Source organism: Argiope bruennichi, chromosome 4 (genome assembly GCF_947563725.1).
Source record: "Argiope bruennichi chromosome 4, qqArgBrue1.1, whole genome shotgun sequence".
Taxonomy (NCBI): domain Eukaryota; kingdom Metazoa; phylum Arthropoda; class Arachnida; order Araneae; family Araneidae; genus Argiope; species Argiope bruennichi.
Window position 1 is genome coordinate 86,326,489 of NC_079154.1, and position 17,134 is coordinate 86,343,622.

Below are 17,134 nucleotides of genomic sequence, written 5' to 3' on the forward strand. Positions count from 1 at the left end.
CGTTATATCTTTTTAGACTATTATTGCGAATATGTGTTCATAATTAATTAAGCATGATATATTTTATAATCCTTTCATGCATGTGTCTTTATTTATGGAAAACTAGTCTTAGTAAAATTTGTATCAGCTTATCATTTCTTAAAAAAAAAAATGTAGTATCAGATATTAATGCTCTTTTACATAAGTTGTTTATTCAGTGAAAGGAACAGAATTCCTTAATTCTAACTAAGACAAGAAAAGCTTTAATGGGGAATTCACATTTTATATTTACGGAATTCGTTAATTAGAATTCAACTAGGCACAGCTTTTAAGCTCATATAAACAGAAAAAACGAATTAAGACAGAATTAAGGAAAATGCTTTTAAATTTCGTCTCTGAGGATATCAAACAAGATCACGCTAATTTTAATGTTTTTTTATGTACCAATCATTAACAGGGTGTTTTCAAGAGCTTGATTAAAATGAAAGTTAATAGATGTAAATGAAAAGAGTGCTTTTATTTTTCAAGGTTGATGCACAAAGATTAGTAAAGAAAAGAAATTTCTGAAAATGTGATAAAAAATGCTACGATGTGTTTATATTAGAACACCTGTTTAAGTTCATCTACAGAAATGCTTTTAAGAAAGAACTATTGCTGTGTATGAGTTCATTATCATTAAATTTTCTTAGAACAGTAGATATTTTAATAATATTAAGACGTTAATCAGTGGGAGTTGTCTTCTCAAAACTTTTACATAAATTCTCTAAAAAATGCATTTAATTTGATATCTGTATATCACTGCATTTTTATGCCGGCGCCCTGGCCTAGGGTTAGCGCGTCTTCCCCATGATTTAGGCGTTTCGGGTTCGAGCATAGTTGTTCTCTCTGTGAGGTGCGTGAATGAGCCCCTCTGTAAAAAGGGGTTATGCAAGCGAGTGTGTGTGCTATCTTCATTTGAGCTAGAAGTCAGACTTCTGCCCTCGGGTGCTCAGGGGTCTTTACCCTCAGAAGCTACAGCGCAAAAATTTGGCTTAAAATAGTCACACGAAAAAAAACACTGCATTTTTATGTTTTTGAAAGGACAGACGGTCAACCACTTGTTAGATTCCGCTTAAAATTTGATAGGTGTCTGCACAAACACCACTTCACTTCATGTGTACCGAATTTTATCCATTTAATTCTCTCCGGTTTTTAGTTACGTGTTAACTTCTATTTGAGTAGCCGGGCAAACTTCTTCCGAATAGATTTTACTCACAATTTGGAAGAGATTTACAAACTTGTGTAAAGGTTGCGCAGCAAATTTTATTCGTTTAGCTAAATGCATTTTTGAATTAACTTTTCCACAGACAGAAAAACTGATACACAGACAAGCATTCTTCAAAAATGTGTTTTTCGAACTAGGGACTGCCTAAAACGTGTAGATTTGTCAAAATCTCGAGTTCAAATTTTTTGACTATTGCAATACTTTTTTTATACTTTATATACGAGAAAATAAAAAACGCCAATAATTAAAATTAATTTTATAATTATTTTTATAATTTTTTGAAGTCAAGTTTTATAATTGTCATGAAAGCAAAGTAATGATTTAGTGTATATGTGTGTATATTTTTAGAAGGGTTTCTTCAGTCTTGTATGCATTCATTTCATTTTTCAAATGCCATGGTTCGGAAATCTGCAGTTTTGAAATTTTTATAGGGTCTAATAAGGGACGTTTATCTAATATTAAACTAAAAGCGTCTTTCTTAATTTTTGAGACCTCTATTCTTATCCAATAAATTTTCATTTATTAAACTACAATTAACTAGTCGCCTTTTAGCGATCATTTGTTTCATGGAGACTACTAGTTATATTAAATTTTAGTAAATCATTTAGATATCCTTCATGTCAATGCTTTCTTCAAACTATCAAATGTAAAAGTCATGTAATTTGAGCAAAAAAAAATGTTTTATGAAATTATCAACAGTAAGGATAAATTTGAACAATTATTAAACTGATATCATTGCAAAGATAATGTTTAAAATTTTGAATCGGTGTAAAAATTATTTTAGTCCATCAATATTTTTGTAATTTATCTAATAAAAACAATAAAATGTATCCTAATTTTTATTTAATTAAAATTTTATAAGAATCGCTCTAAGGTGCACATTTCTATCCTTCAATGCATGCCAAATTTTGTAAATATTGCCCAAGCGGTTTGACCTGTAGAGTGTCAATAGGCGCAAACAACATTCATTCGTCTTTATTAGTGATAAAGAGTTTAACCCTGTAATTGAGCAAATTACATGAATGATCTGTGAAATAAAGTAATAACTTAAGACATTATCTATGGATTTTATATTTGATAAAAGTCATTTTCTGCATTAAAGTCATTGAGAATTGAGAAGGAGAATTCATTTTATTTATGTGATATCTATTTATATTCGATATGAAAGTTCCAATATCCAAAATGTATTATGTTTGCTTATGATGAGAGTGAGAGATAAAAATTGTAACACTCATCAAGCATTAGCAAGAAATCAAATTCAATTTGGCGAGACTGACTCTAAAAATATTTGTACTTTTTTATATTAAGAAAATTGTGTATTTTTATTCGAAAAATTTAGTATTCTATTTAAAGTTACATAAGTAACTTAATGTCAGAAATGGAGATTATTTTCTATGAATCCATAATCGTATACATTATATTTGAATTACAACACTAGTTAGATTATTGGTTAATACATATTATTTTCTCTTATTTATCTTGCAAAGAATGGACCGATTCAGATTACACTTTAATATTTGATTACCTGATATTTAGATTTTTATATTTTGGAGATTCTTTTATTAGTACTTTCACAGGGCATCAATTTTTTTATTAAAATCAGAAGACCTGATAGAATATACATACTTTTCACTTAATAAATTTGATTGGAACGCATATAGTTAAAATTTCAAAAGTACCCAGATTTAAGCATTTTGAAATTTTAAATTCATGATTTACATATAAAATAATAAAGTGAATATTAAATTATAATTTTGAATAACATAATTTATTATTCAAATTTATAATTATAATGTATTTTAATTAATTTAAATTTAATTCATATACATTAATTTATTTTAAATTCCTTATTTTATTAATTTAAAATAAATCTGAAATATGTATATTTTAAATATTTCGTCTCTTTTTGACTTTAAATTGGATAATACAGGATTTTAAAACTTTATTTTCAGACTTGGTTACAATCGTATCTTTATATTCTCTGTTGTTAATATTAAACTATTTGTTTTTAAAAGAAAAGTTAATTTTGTTTTGTTTATCTTTCAGTTCCCGTACGCGAAGTGATAATCATGGACGAACATGGTCAACGTCTGCGTGATATCATTGGTCCTTATGATGAGGGATCTCATGTTTCTCTAATTTGCGAAGCTGAAGGTGGTAAGATCTCTCTTTTTCGTACTTTTTTGTTTTATTTTCTTTTATATTTACTTTTTTTATTCTTGTTTGAAATCTTACGGAATCCAGATATTAACAGTTATAAATTAACTGGAGTGATTTCCCCCATACTTCCTATTGTCTCTAATCAATGTATTTGTGTTTATTAATTGCAAGTCATTGACGAACAATGGTTGTGAAAGAGTGTATTAGCGTGCAGTATTTGACGATTAATTGTGAGGACGTAGTTAATGTACCAGTTCGGGTATTCTCCTTGAAACCATCTCTTATCCTTCTCCTCTAGGATAAAATTGTGGACTGTGGCCATCCGAACAAAACCAGCCATTGTAGTATGGCTGAAATTGCCTTGCATGGTTTAGATGGACAATACCTATGAAATATAGATGTTTGGCATCAATTATTTTTTTTATTTTTATAAAATCTAATGAATCAATCTTTAACGAATTTTTTGACTTATAATCCCTGGCAAGCAGTTAATACACAAGCACACAAATGCCGAGTATGAATTTTGGGCGCCTTTTTTATGACAAACTGAACCCGAAATTCGGCATGGAACTCTTTTTGTATTCACAAGATCAAATCAAATTTCATTTACTTAAGGCAATACGTTTGCTGGAATTCGAAAGTACAGACCAATATACAATCAACCCATAGACACAATTGGTTCAAAATTTCACAAGAATCAGCAATTTAGATGATAGACCTATATACCTAATTTTATTTAACAATTTATAAGGTTTTGTAGTTGCCGTGGTCACCTATAATCGAACTGTCGGATAGACAGACTTCTCTGAATTTATTTTACTCAAAATTTGATATAAATCGGGAGATTTGAGGAAAAATCCATATACCAAATTTCATCTGTCTAGCTCAAAAGTTTTAAAATGATTATATTTTCACAGATAGAATAGACAAACGAAAGGATAGACATATAATGCAAAAGTATGATTTTTCGATTCGGAGAGATTCGTTAAACCTTCGATTTGACAATATGTTGTATATTTCGTGTAGAAGAAAGTAAAAAAGTCAAGTTATAAAAAAGTACAAATGCATACTTAATTAAATGCTGATAAACATAGAGAGTAAATAAAAGAGAGAACTTAGATTCTGAACTTCGATTAGTCATGCATTTCCATTAACATGTGTTTTAATTGACACATTTTATACCGATTCAGCAAAAATATCTTTCTACCAACCATCAATGTCATATGAATGTTAAACCTTTAATTACGAAATTCAGTTCGATGGATATTCGAGCGTTTAATGAACAGGAATTTCCTAATGTCCCTGAAACATTCTTTTTGCATATGTGTGCTTTTGATATCAAACTGATGATCAGATTCTTATTCAATTGTAAATTATGGATTATTCTAATCTAATTATCACAGCTGTAAACATTAAATTCCTACTTATTATGTAACTGATTTCAACACATAAGGCTTTTTTGTGAATTATTCAAAGATACTCTCTTATCTAAGGCATACATTAATAGTTAAAAAATCCCTACACTCAAAAGTTACTTAAAAACAACTTATTAAAAAGTACTTTAATGTTTGAAATCAAAGAAAATTTTGCTTTTTTGATGAGGAAATGTAGCTTAAGGCATTTCTAAAATACAAGTAGTTATATATTTCAGATATCTTTTTCTATGATATACCCATATAAGCTTTTAATTTATGCTTTAGGATACTTCATTAATTATTCAGTCAGCATCTTTTCCATTTAGTGAAACTGACAAGATTCAGTAGACACCTATACATCTTAAAAAATATTATATTTCCACGACATGTTTGTTTGCGGTCCCTTTATTTTATAAAAAAAAGAAAATTAAAAACTAGCGCCATTTCGTAGATAAAAATTAACAAAATTATTAGAGGTTCCAACTACATCATTTTCAAAATCCACACAATGCGAGCTGTAACTACAGTATTTATTTATTTATTTTATTTTATTGCCTATGAAATATAGAGAAGGCATTATTATCCTCAAAAAACACGAATTAGAAATTTTTCTCGTGTTTCGGATTTTCCTAAGTTGGAAAACTTATTGTAAGCATTATATCTGTTTGTGAATGCGATAATTTGTAATCACTTTGAGCTAGACGGACGAAATTTGGCACATGGCTTTTGGACAAATTTGCAATCTTTGAAAGATTTTGAGAAATTCTGTCTGCCGGAGAACATGTGAATACGATAACTACAACATTTAAAGAGCCAGATTAATGAAATTTGGGATATGTTTGGCTAAATGTTGAATTAAATTTGTAAAAGGGTTAACCGTATTGTTTGTCTGCACTTTTGAATACAAGTAACTGTAATCACTTATACACGTAACGAATGAAAAGAATAAAATCCAGCACGTGATCTTATGATTACGACTATAGTTCCTCAAATTTAAAATACGTTTAAAATACATATTCACACATAGATTCAGAAGATCGAACCAAAGATCTTTATATTTCGTGAATATTATTCGTAAGCATTTACTTGCTTGCTAGAGATCCATAATTTTATACCAGTAAAGGGGATATGGCTTTTATAAGAGTGTATGCAAGAAAGTTTTGGGAAAACCACTCCAGTAGGTTTTAGAAGCATTTCACGTTCTTTTATAATACAGGCTAATCATAAAATAACTTTCACTGTTTTCATGTATCTGTAGCCAAAATTAATGAGCGGAACGTATATCTCTTGTGGAAAGTGCTTATGAATTATTAAAAAAAAACAGAATGTAGTTTTAAAAGTTACTTTTAGTATATATTTTTGTGTAATCGTAACTAAAAATAAGTTAATATAGTAGATGTTCAGAAAATGGGTTATGCAAAATGTCTTTTATATAATAAAAAACTGCAAATATAGATACAAATACCATATAGTATGAAACAGTGAAAATAATTGACTTTTATTCATCAACATAAGGATTCTCTGGCGCCATATACATAATTTTTATTGTTTTGATCATCTCTCAGTTGGTAACTTTTGTCATTCTTTCTCCGGAAATCATCTTCTTAGGAATTCTACATTTTGCATATGAAATTCGGTTTTAATCCGATGATTAAATTTTTCTACAATTATTTCCAAAGAAGAAAAGTTGATGATATTTTAGGAAGCATGAAATGTAATTGCATGTTTTCATCTTTATAAAAAAAGGAATGGCTTGCACAAACTTTAAAAACGAGACATTTCCAATCTTCTTTTAAGAGACGAAAGAGACACAAATCCAAGAAAGCTTAACACCTCAAACTACTAGAAAGGACTGAAAAATGAGGGAAACTATTTGCAATTCCCCTCTCGCGAAAGAAAGACTAACACCTTGAAAATTATTATAAGAGACACAGTTTATTTATGTTGGAGGAAAAGTAATAGGAGGGGAAAAGGGAAGCTGTAGTGATGATGGAACATATCGCTCATGAGTTTTAACTCTTCTTTAAAAGGAAATGATTACAAGGGGGAAGAAAAGAAAAAATTTAGAGGTGTAGATACTTTGGATGGAGATAGGTTTTTAAAGACTCCTATAACGATAAGTGCAATCAAGGTTAAAGTGCTTTCAAGTACTCTTTTCACTCTATGGCTTCTATTCCATTCATAAATTAGAAACCTGATATTTGTTTTATATTTTAACTTATTTGTCAATGAATACTACTCTGTATGGCCTATTCCACCTGCCTACACTTGCACTTCCGAATTATTCATATTCTCACGGAATGACTAAAACTTTTCAAAACAATAACTTTGAATGTTTAAAAAGAAAATTTTGAATGTTTAAGTAGGAAAAATTCGGGGTTACTTGTTAACGTTTTTGGAATTTTTAAAAAATTATATTTTTGAATGTATTTGCAATTTCTTGATTATAACTTCTTTATTGATAGCTTAACTATTCATAATATTTTCAAAAATTCGTTAATTAATTTTGTTGTTGTTGCGGTTTTCATATCCGGTAACGGTGGAAGTACTTGTTAGTTTACTAATGGCATAAACATTTCTTTGTATCTTCCAAATAAAACTTTTCAGTGCCCATTTTATTTCTATTGTTATTATTAAAAATGCTTTAGAATATGAAAGGTTTAAATCTTTCTTTCAAGAACATTTACAAAAGTAAGAAACAATAATAAAAAGAAAGAGGAAAAAAAAAAACACGTTTTCTATTTTTCAACTTTTAAAATGTCTTCTTTTGAATATCCATTTGATTAAAAAGTCTAACCAATACAAATTTGGATTTTTGTAAAGGACCTAGAAACTAATCGTTGTAAAATACGAGTTGCGCAGTGGCTTTTTAAATTTTTCATTAAACATGTTTCTTATGATGAGTCTTATATCTCAGCGCAATCAGTGTCTAGCTGCAAAGGGTAAAGAGAAATTGTGAACACATGCTTCAATTCAGTCAGTAAATAGAGGATTTTTTTTTTTGTAAATTTGATTAGAACTAAGTTAAATGATATATTTAAAAATATTTTTTACTTATTTAATTTGCTTATTTTTTTAAGTTTTAAGTCATCGTTTTAATTTTTTTACTAATCAAAATATATTTTATAAACCTAACATAATATCCTTGTCTGCGATGAGACAAGTTGCAACAAAATGTGTGGGGCAAGTTGTAACGAATTATGGGATTTATCTTAATTAGATTTTATAGATTGAAGTTACATTTTTTGCTTTAAATATTAATATGCATCCTCAAAGATCAGACTTCTGCCAATGGATTCACCTCTGAAGTAGTCTAACAAAAATTCAGTAAAAATAAATAAACAAATAAAAAATTTTTTAAAAAAAAAGATCCCAACTTGCCTAATAGACAAAGAGGCAATGGAAAAAGAATATGAAGACATGATCAATAAGAAATGAAAACAAGATTAAATGATAACAGAATTAGAAAGGTTCAACAAAAACAACCAAAAAGGGCAATCTTAAGAAAGAAAGAATTAAGTAGAAGATTTTGAACTAATATACAGATTCTGAAAATGAAAAACGATTCTGCTTTAGCTTGCGAAGGCTCGTACAAAAACTCTGATAATGTATTAAGTTGTAATATATTACATTAACATCCCGCCGGAGTCCTGGCATAGGGGTAACACGTCTTCCCCGTGATCTGGGAGTCTCGGGTTGGAGTCCAGGTTCGGGTATGGTTGTTCTTCTGCGTTCTATTTGTGAGGTGTATGAATGTGCCCCTCCCCTGTGAAAAGGGTTTGTTTGTGCAAGCGAATGTGACGCATAAAGTAGCTAAGTCTTACTCTTGGCCCTAGTTGGCGCTACTGAAAAAACAAGAGACGCTCACTCGGCTTAAATCGCTGACAGTCAGTGGGCTTGTAAAGTACCATAAGTCAACACATAACATCGACATTCCATTATGAAGCAACGGTAGGGTTATTTTGCGATAGACCACATAATTTTGTATATAGGTTCAGCGACGAGAATAGAGTGTGGGATAGTGCCCTTTCTCCATTTGCCACGCCACAGCCAAGACATTACAAATAGAAGGTCATGACTGGCAATTCTTATGAAAGAGAATGGGTTCAATGCCTAGTTTCAAAATGTAAATAGAAAATGTTTGTGATAAAAAGGGATCTATCGTTTGCTTCTTTTAACCGCAATTCTGATGCGGAATGATTTTTTTCCATTGGTTAACATTTATTAATTATTTTACTATAAACCATTTGATACCATTTATTCCACTACGAGAAGAAAAAACTTTCATATAATTTTCAGATGGCCAAGAGGAAAAAAATATAAAAAAATTGTAATTTTTACTGTTACAAGTTGCTCTAGGCCAGCTGTAATTTGCCCCATACCCGGAGCAAGATGTAACAGCTGGGATGTTTCCAAAAAATATAACTCGCTACCAGGTATAATGCGTAACTTATTATATACATCAAGAAGAATATTTTGATTATGCATGCAAATATTTTTTGTTAAACCCAGAGAGAGTGCATTTCTGTTATCTAATAAGTCATGATGATGCTTTTATTCATGAAGTCGAGCAGTTCTAGTATTTTCATGGCTTTTATTTCTTTTTCCGTTATTTTTTTATTTTATGCTCTTCCAATGAGGGGTCATAGTCATAAAAGTTAAATGTTATTTTATGTGAATTTAACATATGTAAAATTTATGGCATGAAGTAAAACTATTGATTGAAATTTAATAATAAACAATTGAATGGTATACAGTTATTGAGGTTTCCTTTTTTTTTTTTTTTTTTTTTTTTTTTTTTTGAATTAGGAAGCCTTTAAAATAATAACTAGAAATAAGCACTTTCCTTTTTTTTACGTCTTCTCGCAAAATTCTGGTAATCTTATATAAATATCAGAAGAATTCTGTCTTAACCCTTTAAAGGGTCATTTTTTTTCTAGTCATATTATGTTAAAATATTTTTAGGCTTGAAATTAGAATAAGAAAAGGGATTCATTTAGCTTATTAGATAAATTTAATTTGATTAATTAATTAATTAGGTTAATTAATAATAAAGTAACAAATCAAGACACATCATTTTGTGTAAGATAAAGAACTGAAGCCTCTAAGTTTCTGTCTTTCTAAGAAAATTTGTCAGAGCTGATGCCAACCTACATAAATTCATACAAAGATTGATAAATTTGGTGGGAAGTATACTTCCCACGGCCTTAGAAAGGGTTAGATTCACTTGTATTTGCTTGTTATTCGTCTTGATTGTCATCAATATTTTATTTTCAAGCAAAGTCAATCAAATGAAAATATTCGTTTTTAACAAATGGTAGTCTGCAATGACTATATAAATCAGTTGAAACGTAATTTCAATGAACAATTGATGAATGTTTAGTTGGACAAAAGGAAAATCATCAAAACAAAAGGCAAATTACTCGTGAAAATATAAGATTCGAAATTCGTAAAATTATAATCAGATATTCCATATCATTGCACTGAATTTCCCTGATATTTCTTCCTTGGCATTAAAAATCTCAATTTTAAAGTCACGATAGAATGACTTTTTTATGATCATCGGATGAGGATTTATAATTTTTATAAAGTGGAAGCATTATGCATATATATATATATATATATATATATATATATATATATATATATATATATATATATATTCTTTATTGAAAAGATGGATTGTTAACCTGCCTGTTCAGCGTGCCTGAGCAGCAATACCCAATGAAGGATTTTCAACGAGGAATCTGCTATACGCCACTGGACTAAGAAGAGCTGCAAAAAGATCTTTTTTAAATAAATACTATTAACTTAATTATCAAATTAGTTAGTTCTGGAAAATGTATTATTTTCTTTTCCGAACATGAATATTTTTCAGCCTAGCTCTTTAGGCATATATTCACCACCCACAATGTTGAAACTATGGAAGAATATAAAAAGGTGCGAAAAATGGCACAGAGTGCATCTTAACCGTATATCGTCTTATGAAAACACTAAAGATATTTCAAGTAAGGCAACTTTTAATTCACTCTCCAGGCAAGAGATTCGAGATATGATTAAATTCAGGAACCATAAATGTCTTGTCTTCCTATAGCGACATAGCAATTCTTCATCTTCTCGACAACAATAATATAATCAACTTCCCCATCCCGAGATCAGCCAAATTTAGTGGTAGGTTGGAAAAGATCTTTACCCATGGACCCTTGAAATTAATTTTTTTTTGTCCTTAATCGGAATAACATTTTTTTTCTTTTAAAAGGGCATCGAACACTATATTTCCTATATTTTGTTCTAGATAGATAGATAGTTTGGGGAATTTTGAACATTTTTTAAAACCCTATCAATACATCTATAAATAATGTTTAATGACATTTTTAATACATTAAAAGGTGGGTGAGTATTATAACATGTTGAATGTTTTTAAAATTTTTATTTTTAAATCTGTATTTTTTAAATTAATTTTTGTAGGTTGTTGTGCCAGATATGTTATAATTTTAATGTAAAGATAAATGAGCCACATGTTTAAAGATCATGCGCAATCTGCATCTTCGGAATTGCTTAAAGAATTAGCCAATTAGGTTCAGGATATGGAATAATATTTTGAACAGGCATCCCTGCCGCGCATTCATAATATTTAATAAATGGAGAAAGAAAATCATATACATTTTTAAAATGTAGAATAAACATATTTAATAATTTAAAAATAGATAGGTATGAGTAAATAAATTGAATATTTATTATAAAATAATCTTATAATTGGCATTATCCAAGGTTAGGAGCAGCTTAAATTTATCATTATTGATATACCATTAGGGTAAATAAATAACATTTTTAAAATGAAAACAGTATATATACAGGATAACCCTGAATTCAGGGACCAAATTTTAAGGACAAGTAAAATACATATAAAGAAGCATTTTTTTTCTTAAAGCAATGAATAGTGTTGGCAGAGATAACAAGAAATACTGAAGACCGAAATATTTTAGCAAAGCTGGCGATGTAAAAGTCGAAAAATGTCATGATATGACTTTGTTCTGTAGGAGAAGCGCTCATGATGCATACAATTTTAACGTCTCTCTTCTGTTACAATTCGCAGCCCGCACTCTTACAGAGCGTAAATCGCTGAATCACGCAAAAACATTCTCTAACAGCAAATAATCTAATGAAACTCCCGTATTGCCATTCAAACTCTATAAAATTGGTATACGATTTGATAAAGCAAATTAAATTAATCTTCATTATTTTACATTTTTTTTTCTTCTCAAAAAGTCGTCTTCATTTAAGCCACGTCATTAAACTTGTACATCGTTTGCTCTAAAGGTATCATGTAAATAAATATTATTTTTTTTCATTTCTTCTCGTTTTTCTCGCCTCCATTTTTTATCTTTGACCCCATATTGCTATACAAAATAATTCCTTATATGTATTTTACCTATATTCAGCTTAATACACGAATTACGGACAACCATATATATGTATATATAATATAATAATAATTTGTGCATCTACATTACAAAAAGATTTCAATCTCCTACTCTTTTATGTAAGAATAAATACTGGTAAAAAAAGCAAAATATCAAAAAAGTATGAAACAAATTAAGCCAACAAAACGAAAAAAATGTCATCAACATGAATGTTATAGTAAATGAATGATTCATTATTATATTAAACACTTGCATTCGTTAAATATTAGGTTATCAGGATTTTACTGATTCCTTTTCTTTTCTTTTCTTTTGTTGGTATTAATTTGTTTTTCATTGAGAAATTACAATCATCATATTTAGGAATTCAATAAGACATTTTATTTTTTTTCTTGTTGTTGCAGGATCCATTTTAAAAAGATAAAAGTAATACGTCCTCTGAAAATTAAACAGATCAATTTTCTTGATAAAAGATGATTAATGTCTTAACAAATTTGCTTTCAAACGATTGACAATCTGCTTAATTCAAAAATCATACCAAATGGAAGCGAAATACTCGTTATTTCCTGGAAAGATAATAGTGAATCTGTGTACAATTGCTTGTGTATTCAAAGCGAGAAAATGCGGGTTGTGCGGGATTCAAATTACCCATTCAATTTAATCACTTTTTTGTTACAGAGAGTGTTGTTTCTTCTTTAGAAGGAAGTCCAACATCGCCTGGCGCTCCAATTTTAGCAATATTCTGTTAACACCAGGATTCATTATTTCTAGAACTAACACTAAATTATTAATTATCGCCAAGAAAGTTCATCAGAGGTTTTTCTATAGAAACCACTATCAGAAAAGCACTGCGAAATGTATATATTGATTAACTTAGAGTTTTGTCGATTTAATTAAGATAAATTAGATACAAATTGTGATTTGAGATTTTTAAATTAGTTCTTTATGAGGTAAAAAAGTTGTTTCTAAGCAAATTCTTCTCACTATGGCTGTTTGCAGCCCAATACTTAAAAAACCACCTGTCGTGTCGATTACGTAAATGTAAATATCTGTTTGTCCCGAGTACTTTAATACATTTTTCTAAAATATTTATTGGTCCTTAATTTATTCACTTTTAACAGTACAATTGCTTGGTGAATTTATATTAAAAATATATTAACATTTCATATTATATCAACTTAATTATAAATGCTGACAAATGGCTCTAAAAGCATTCATTGCAAAGCGAATTCTTCAAATATCTCAATAACCTTGACAAATTTTACTTTTGAGAACTGACATTTAAACTTCTTGCATTAAATATAAGAGTATTGCAATCTTTTCATCTTCCTTGATTGTTGAATGAAAAATTTGATGCTTAATGCTTTCCTAAAAATATTTTTTTCCAAGAAATCCGTTCTGAAATTTTTAGTTTTTAGTTATTTTGGAAATGAACAATTTGTTTTGAAGCATTTATTCTCAATTTTTGAATCTCTTCATCATAATAATATCTTTTATATTTTGCCAAATACTTAAAGTCTTGGAAAATTCTTTTCCAAGAATGAATCAATGAAAATTTTGTTTTTAGTAACATGGCTCAGTGTCAAAAATATCTTGGTTGAAAGCATAAAACTTATCATTAACATCAGAAAATTTCTTGGATATGTCTTCAAAAATACTTTTTGAGTTAAAGATATGACTAAATCCTTAATGAGTGTTATTAAAATGTCAACGTTTGATATTAAAATAAAAACAACAAAGACAAACTTTTCCAGACAAAGCACAAAACTTATAGTCTGTGATTAGATAAAATGAATTCCGAAATAAACTTCCATACATTTTATTTTTTTAGACTTGTTAAAGAATATATTCATTTTACAGTCACGTGATTATTTCAAAGAATGTGCAAAACGGCGAGAGATAAAGATAAAATTAAGACTTTTAACTCTGCTCCAACTTATTAATTATGAACTGCGTTAAAATAATTTACGATAATTATTTACGAACTAGTAATTAGGAGAAAATCAAATAGTAGTAATGTTTTGTTTTAAAGCATTTTATCTTCGCAACAAGTAATAGTTGTTAAGTTTTACTATGGCTTAATCATATATTCTATATATTTTAATTATATATATATATTATCAAAAGATCAACACGATAACAAAAAGTCATTCTATGCTAAAATTTTTTACTCTAAGAATTTAAAAACATTTTTTACCACAAAATCCATGCAGTTTATATTATTTGCTTATACATTTTTTCGATTAATACTACAAATATGCGCTTCATAATACGTTATGAAATGTGTCATAATACATATTAGCACATTTAGCATTGGAAAATTATTTTTCATTTTATCTGTCACGTCTTACAAAATTGCTTTTTGTTTGTTTTCGTGCTCTTGTTTAATTCTTTGAAATGCATACGAATCATTATTTGATTTTTTTTTTCTAATTCATGTTGTTTCAATCAGGGTTATCTTAGCCTCATCTCACTCGAATACATTGCGCGAGCTGATTTAGAGGTAGTTAATATTATTCCTTCTATTACGCAGATTATCCTTCATATTATATTCGAATAGTGCCCTATAGTTGCAGCAAATTTCGCTCTAATCTAGCTTGATATCAGCTGTCTATTTCTTATTGTAACCATTGCCAAAGAATGGGCCCAAAATTATGATATTGCATGTTCTCGAACTTGATCTACTTATCTGTATACCACACATAATCTTTAAATCTTTTCCAGTTTCTTGATACGCGTCCTTCAACTACTTCTAGTTTTTCATATATCTATGTCAGGATTTATTCAGTTTCCATTCTTCAAAATACGTACCATTTCTCCCATTCCCTTAAATAAATCCTCAACGAAATGTTTCACTTTCCACAAGAAATTTTTATTCAGAAATGGACACAATTCTTCCATTTGAAGCATTCAAATGCACTTCTTTTTTACCACCCAAGACGACAAACGGATGATCACAAGATGATGCCTGCTGAGTAGAGAGATTGACTATAGCATTGACGTAAAAGTGCAAACAGAATACTTTCATCGCATCCGATTAATATAATCATTTAATACATTTACTTACTTTCAATACATTAATAATGCACTTAATCCGATGAATATAAACTTTTAATGATTGCACTGAAGAAGATTACCAAACAAACAAGCATTGCGTTTAAATTTTCGAGCTAAAAGATCATTTTAAATGAACCTTTTAAGTGCTTTCAGTGTAATTGCTTGATATTTCCTCATATTTGTCTTTAGAAGACATTTTCCGGAGTCTAGGTAGAAATGTCTTCGTGTACTTTCTAATTTCATGCCATGACCTCAAAATAATCGATTTGAACCCAATCAGTATAAAGTTTTAGTTAGTTGCTGTTGGCATTACTTGAAGCGCAAATGAAGTGTGTATTAAAACTATTGCAGTAACAACTTATATTTCATTGGAATGTGATATCAGGTAACACATTATTTGTCAAATATTTTATGATGATGAACTTTTTAGAAAAGAAATAAATTTCATTTTTAAAATTAATTCAAACGGACTGTTATGATTTAAAAAAAAAACTTTAACATTTATACTAATTATCTTAACGATCAAAATATTTTATCTATAAAAATAATAATAATCTTTAAAAATAATTTATCTGTCATTGTTAACAAGAAATCTCACTAGATATAAATTAATTCAGTGAATATAATTCTGGATCCAAATTCTTCCGAAAGATTAAGAGCACAATTGTTTATATTAATATTTTAAATAAACTGTTAAATATAAATATATCATTTGTGAGATCCTTAAAATATTTAATATTTTAAGGACTATTATTAACTTTGTTATTGAGCCTATAATTATTAATTAAATTATTAATCTTATATAATAATTAAGGTCCTATAATTACTGTTCTGTGAATCAACTGAAAACATTAATTTAAAGGCAATAAATTTACTGGCTTCAAAATTATCTGCAATTAATGACTGAAGTTTGGAATTTTTTCGTGTGAGCCTTTTGTATGAAAGACTTTTTATAGAAATTATCTCTAAAATTGACAACGACTTCTAATTTAATAAATTGCATTTTCGAAAGAGGCAATTTTTTAGTAGTTCTTTATGCAAAGAGAGTAAACAATTCAATTAAAATATTTTTAAAAATTTAAAATTTTAGTCTGTAAAATCTTTAATTCTAAATTCATTCTAATAATGAACATTTTGCATTAAGTTTTTGTAATATCTTTGCTTAGCTGCTTTTTGAATGAATAAAGCTTAATTTTTCCTTTTGTAGAAGACAGGCAAATTAATTAGGTAACACAGTTTATGAGTTCGCATGTGCATTATGAGGTGCTTTAAAGCATAAATTTAAAAAACTATTCTAAAACTGCATGGTCAACTATATTATGATTTAAATATGAAAACTATTTGGTTTTCATAGTAGAATAATAACATAATCTATAATAATAACATAATCTTCTTTAATTAGGCATCTGTCCTTTCAATCAACGCTTTGATCTATTGTTGAAGTTTTTATTATTTTAACTAAGCGTTGTCACTTTTTGAAAAAATAAATATAATTTACTTAATTGCTCATAACTACATTCTGTTCATAAAAAAATATATAAATTTAAGTACAACAGCATAACTTTATTTTTTAAAATGATCAAATGATTCAATGATCAATGGATCAATTTCAAATGATCCATTGATCATTTTGTATTAGGTAAAAATGATCAATGGATTTTTCAATTACTTCTGAAATCTTCACTTCCTGTTTTATCTTGTATAACACTCTTTCGCTATCTTATGCTGGTAAAATATAATAATTATTTCTAATCTGTCTTTGTCATGTTGTGATGATACATAGAAAAAATTAAAAAACCAGTTGGCTTGATAAAGTTTCGATTTTGCCGATTCTATTC

General features: G+C 28.5%; 1 protein-coding gene across 2 annotated transcripts in view; it reads left to right on the forward strand.

Moving 5' to 3' along the window:
- LOC129965610 (nephrin-like) overlaps positions 1-17,134 on the forward strand; it is a 327,045-nt gene that overhangs the window by 235,762 nt on the left and 74,149 nt on the right. For both annotated transcript variants that reach the window (XM_056079653.1, XM_056079654.1), the window contains one exon: positions 3,290-3,400. In XM_056079653.1, coding sequence (XP_055935628.1) covers positions 3,290-3,400 — 111 coding nt within the window. The remainder of the gene's footprint in view (positions 1-3,289; positions 3,401-17,134) is intronic.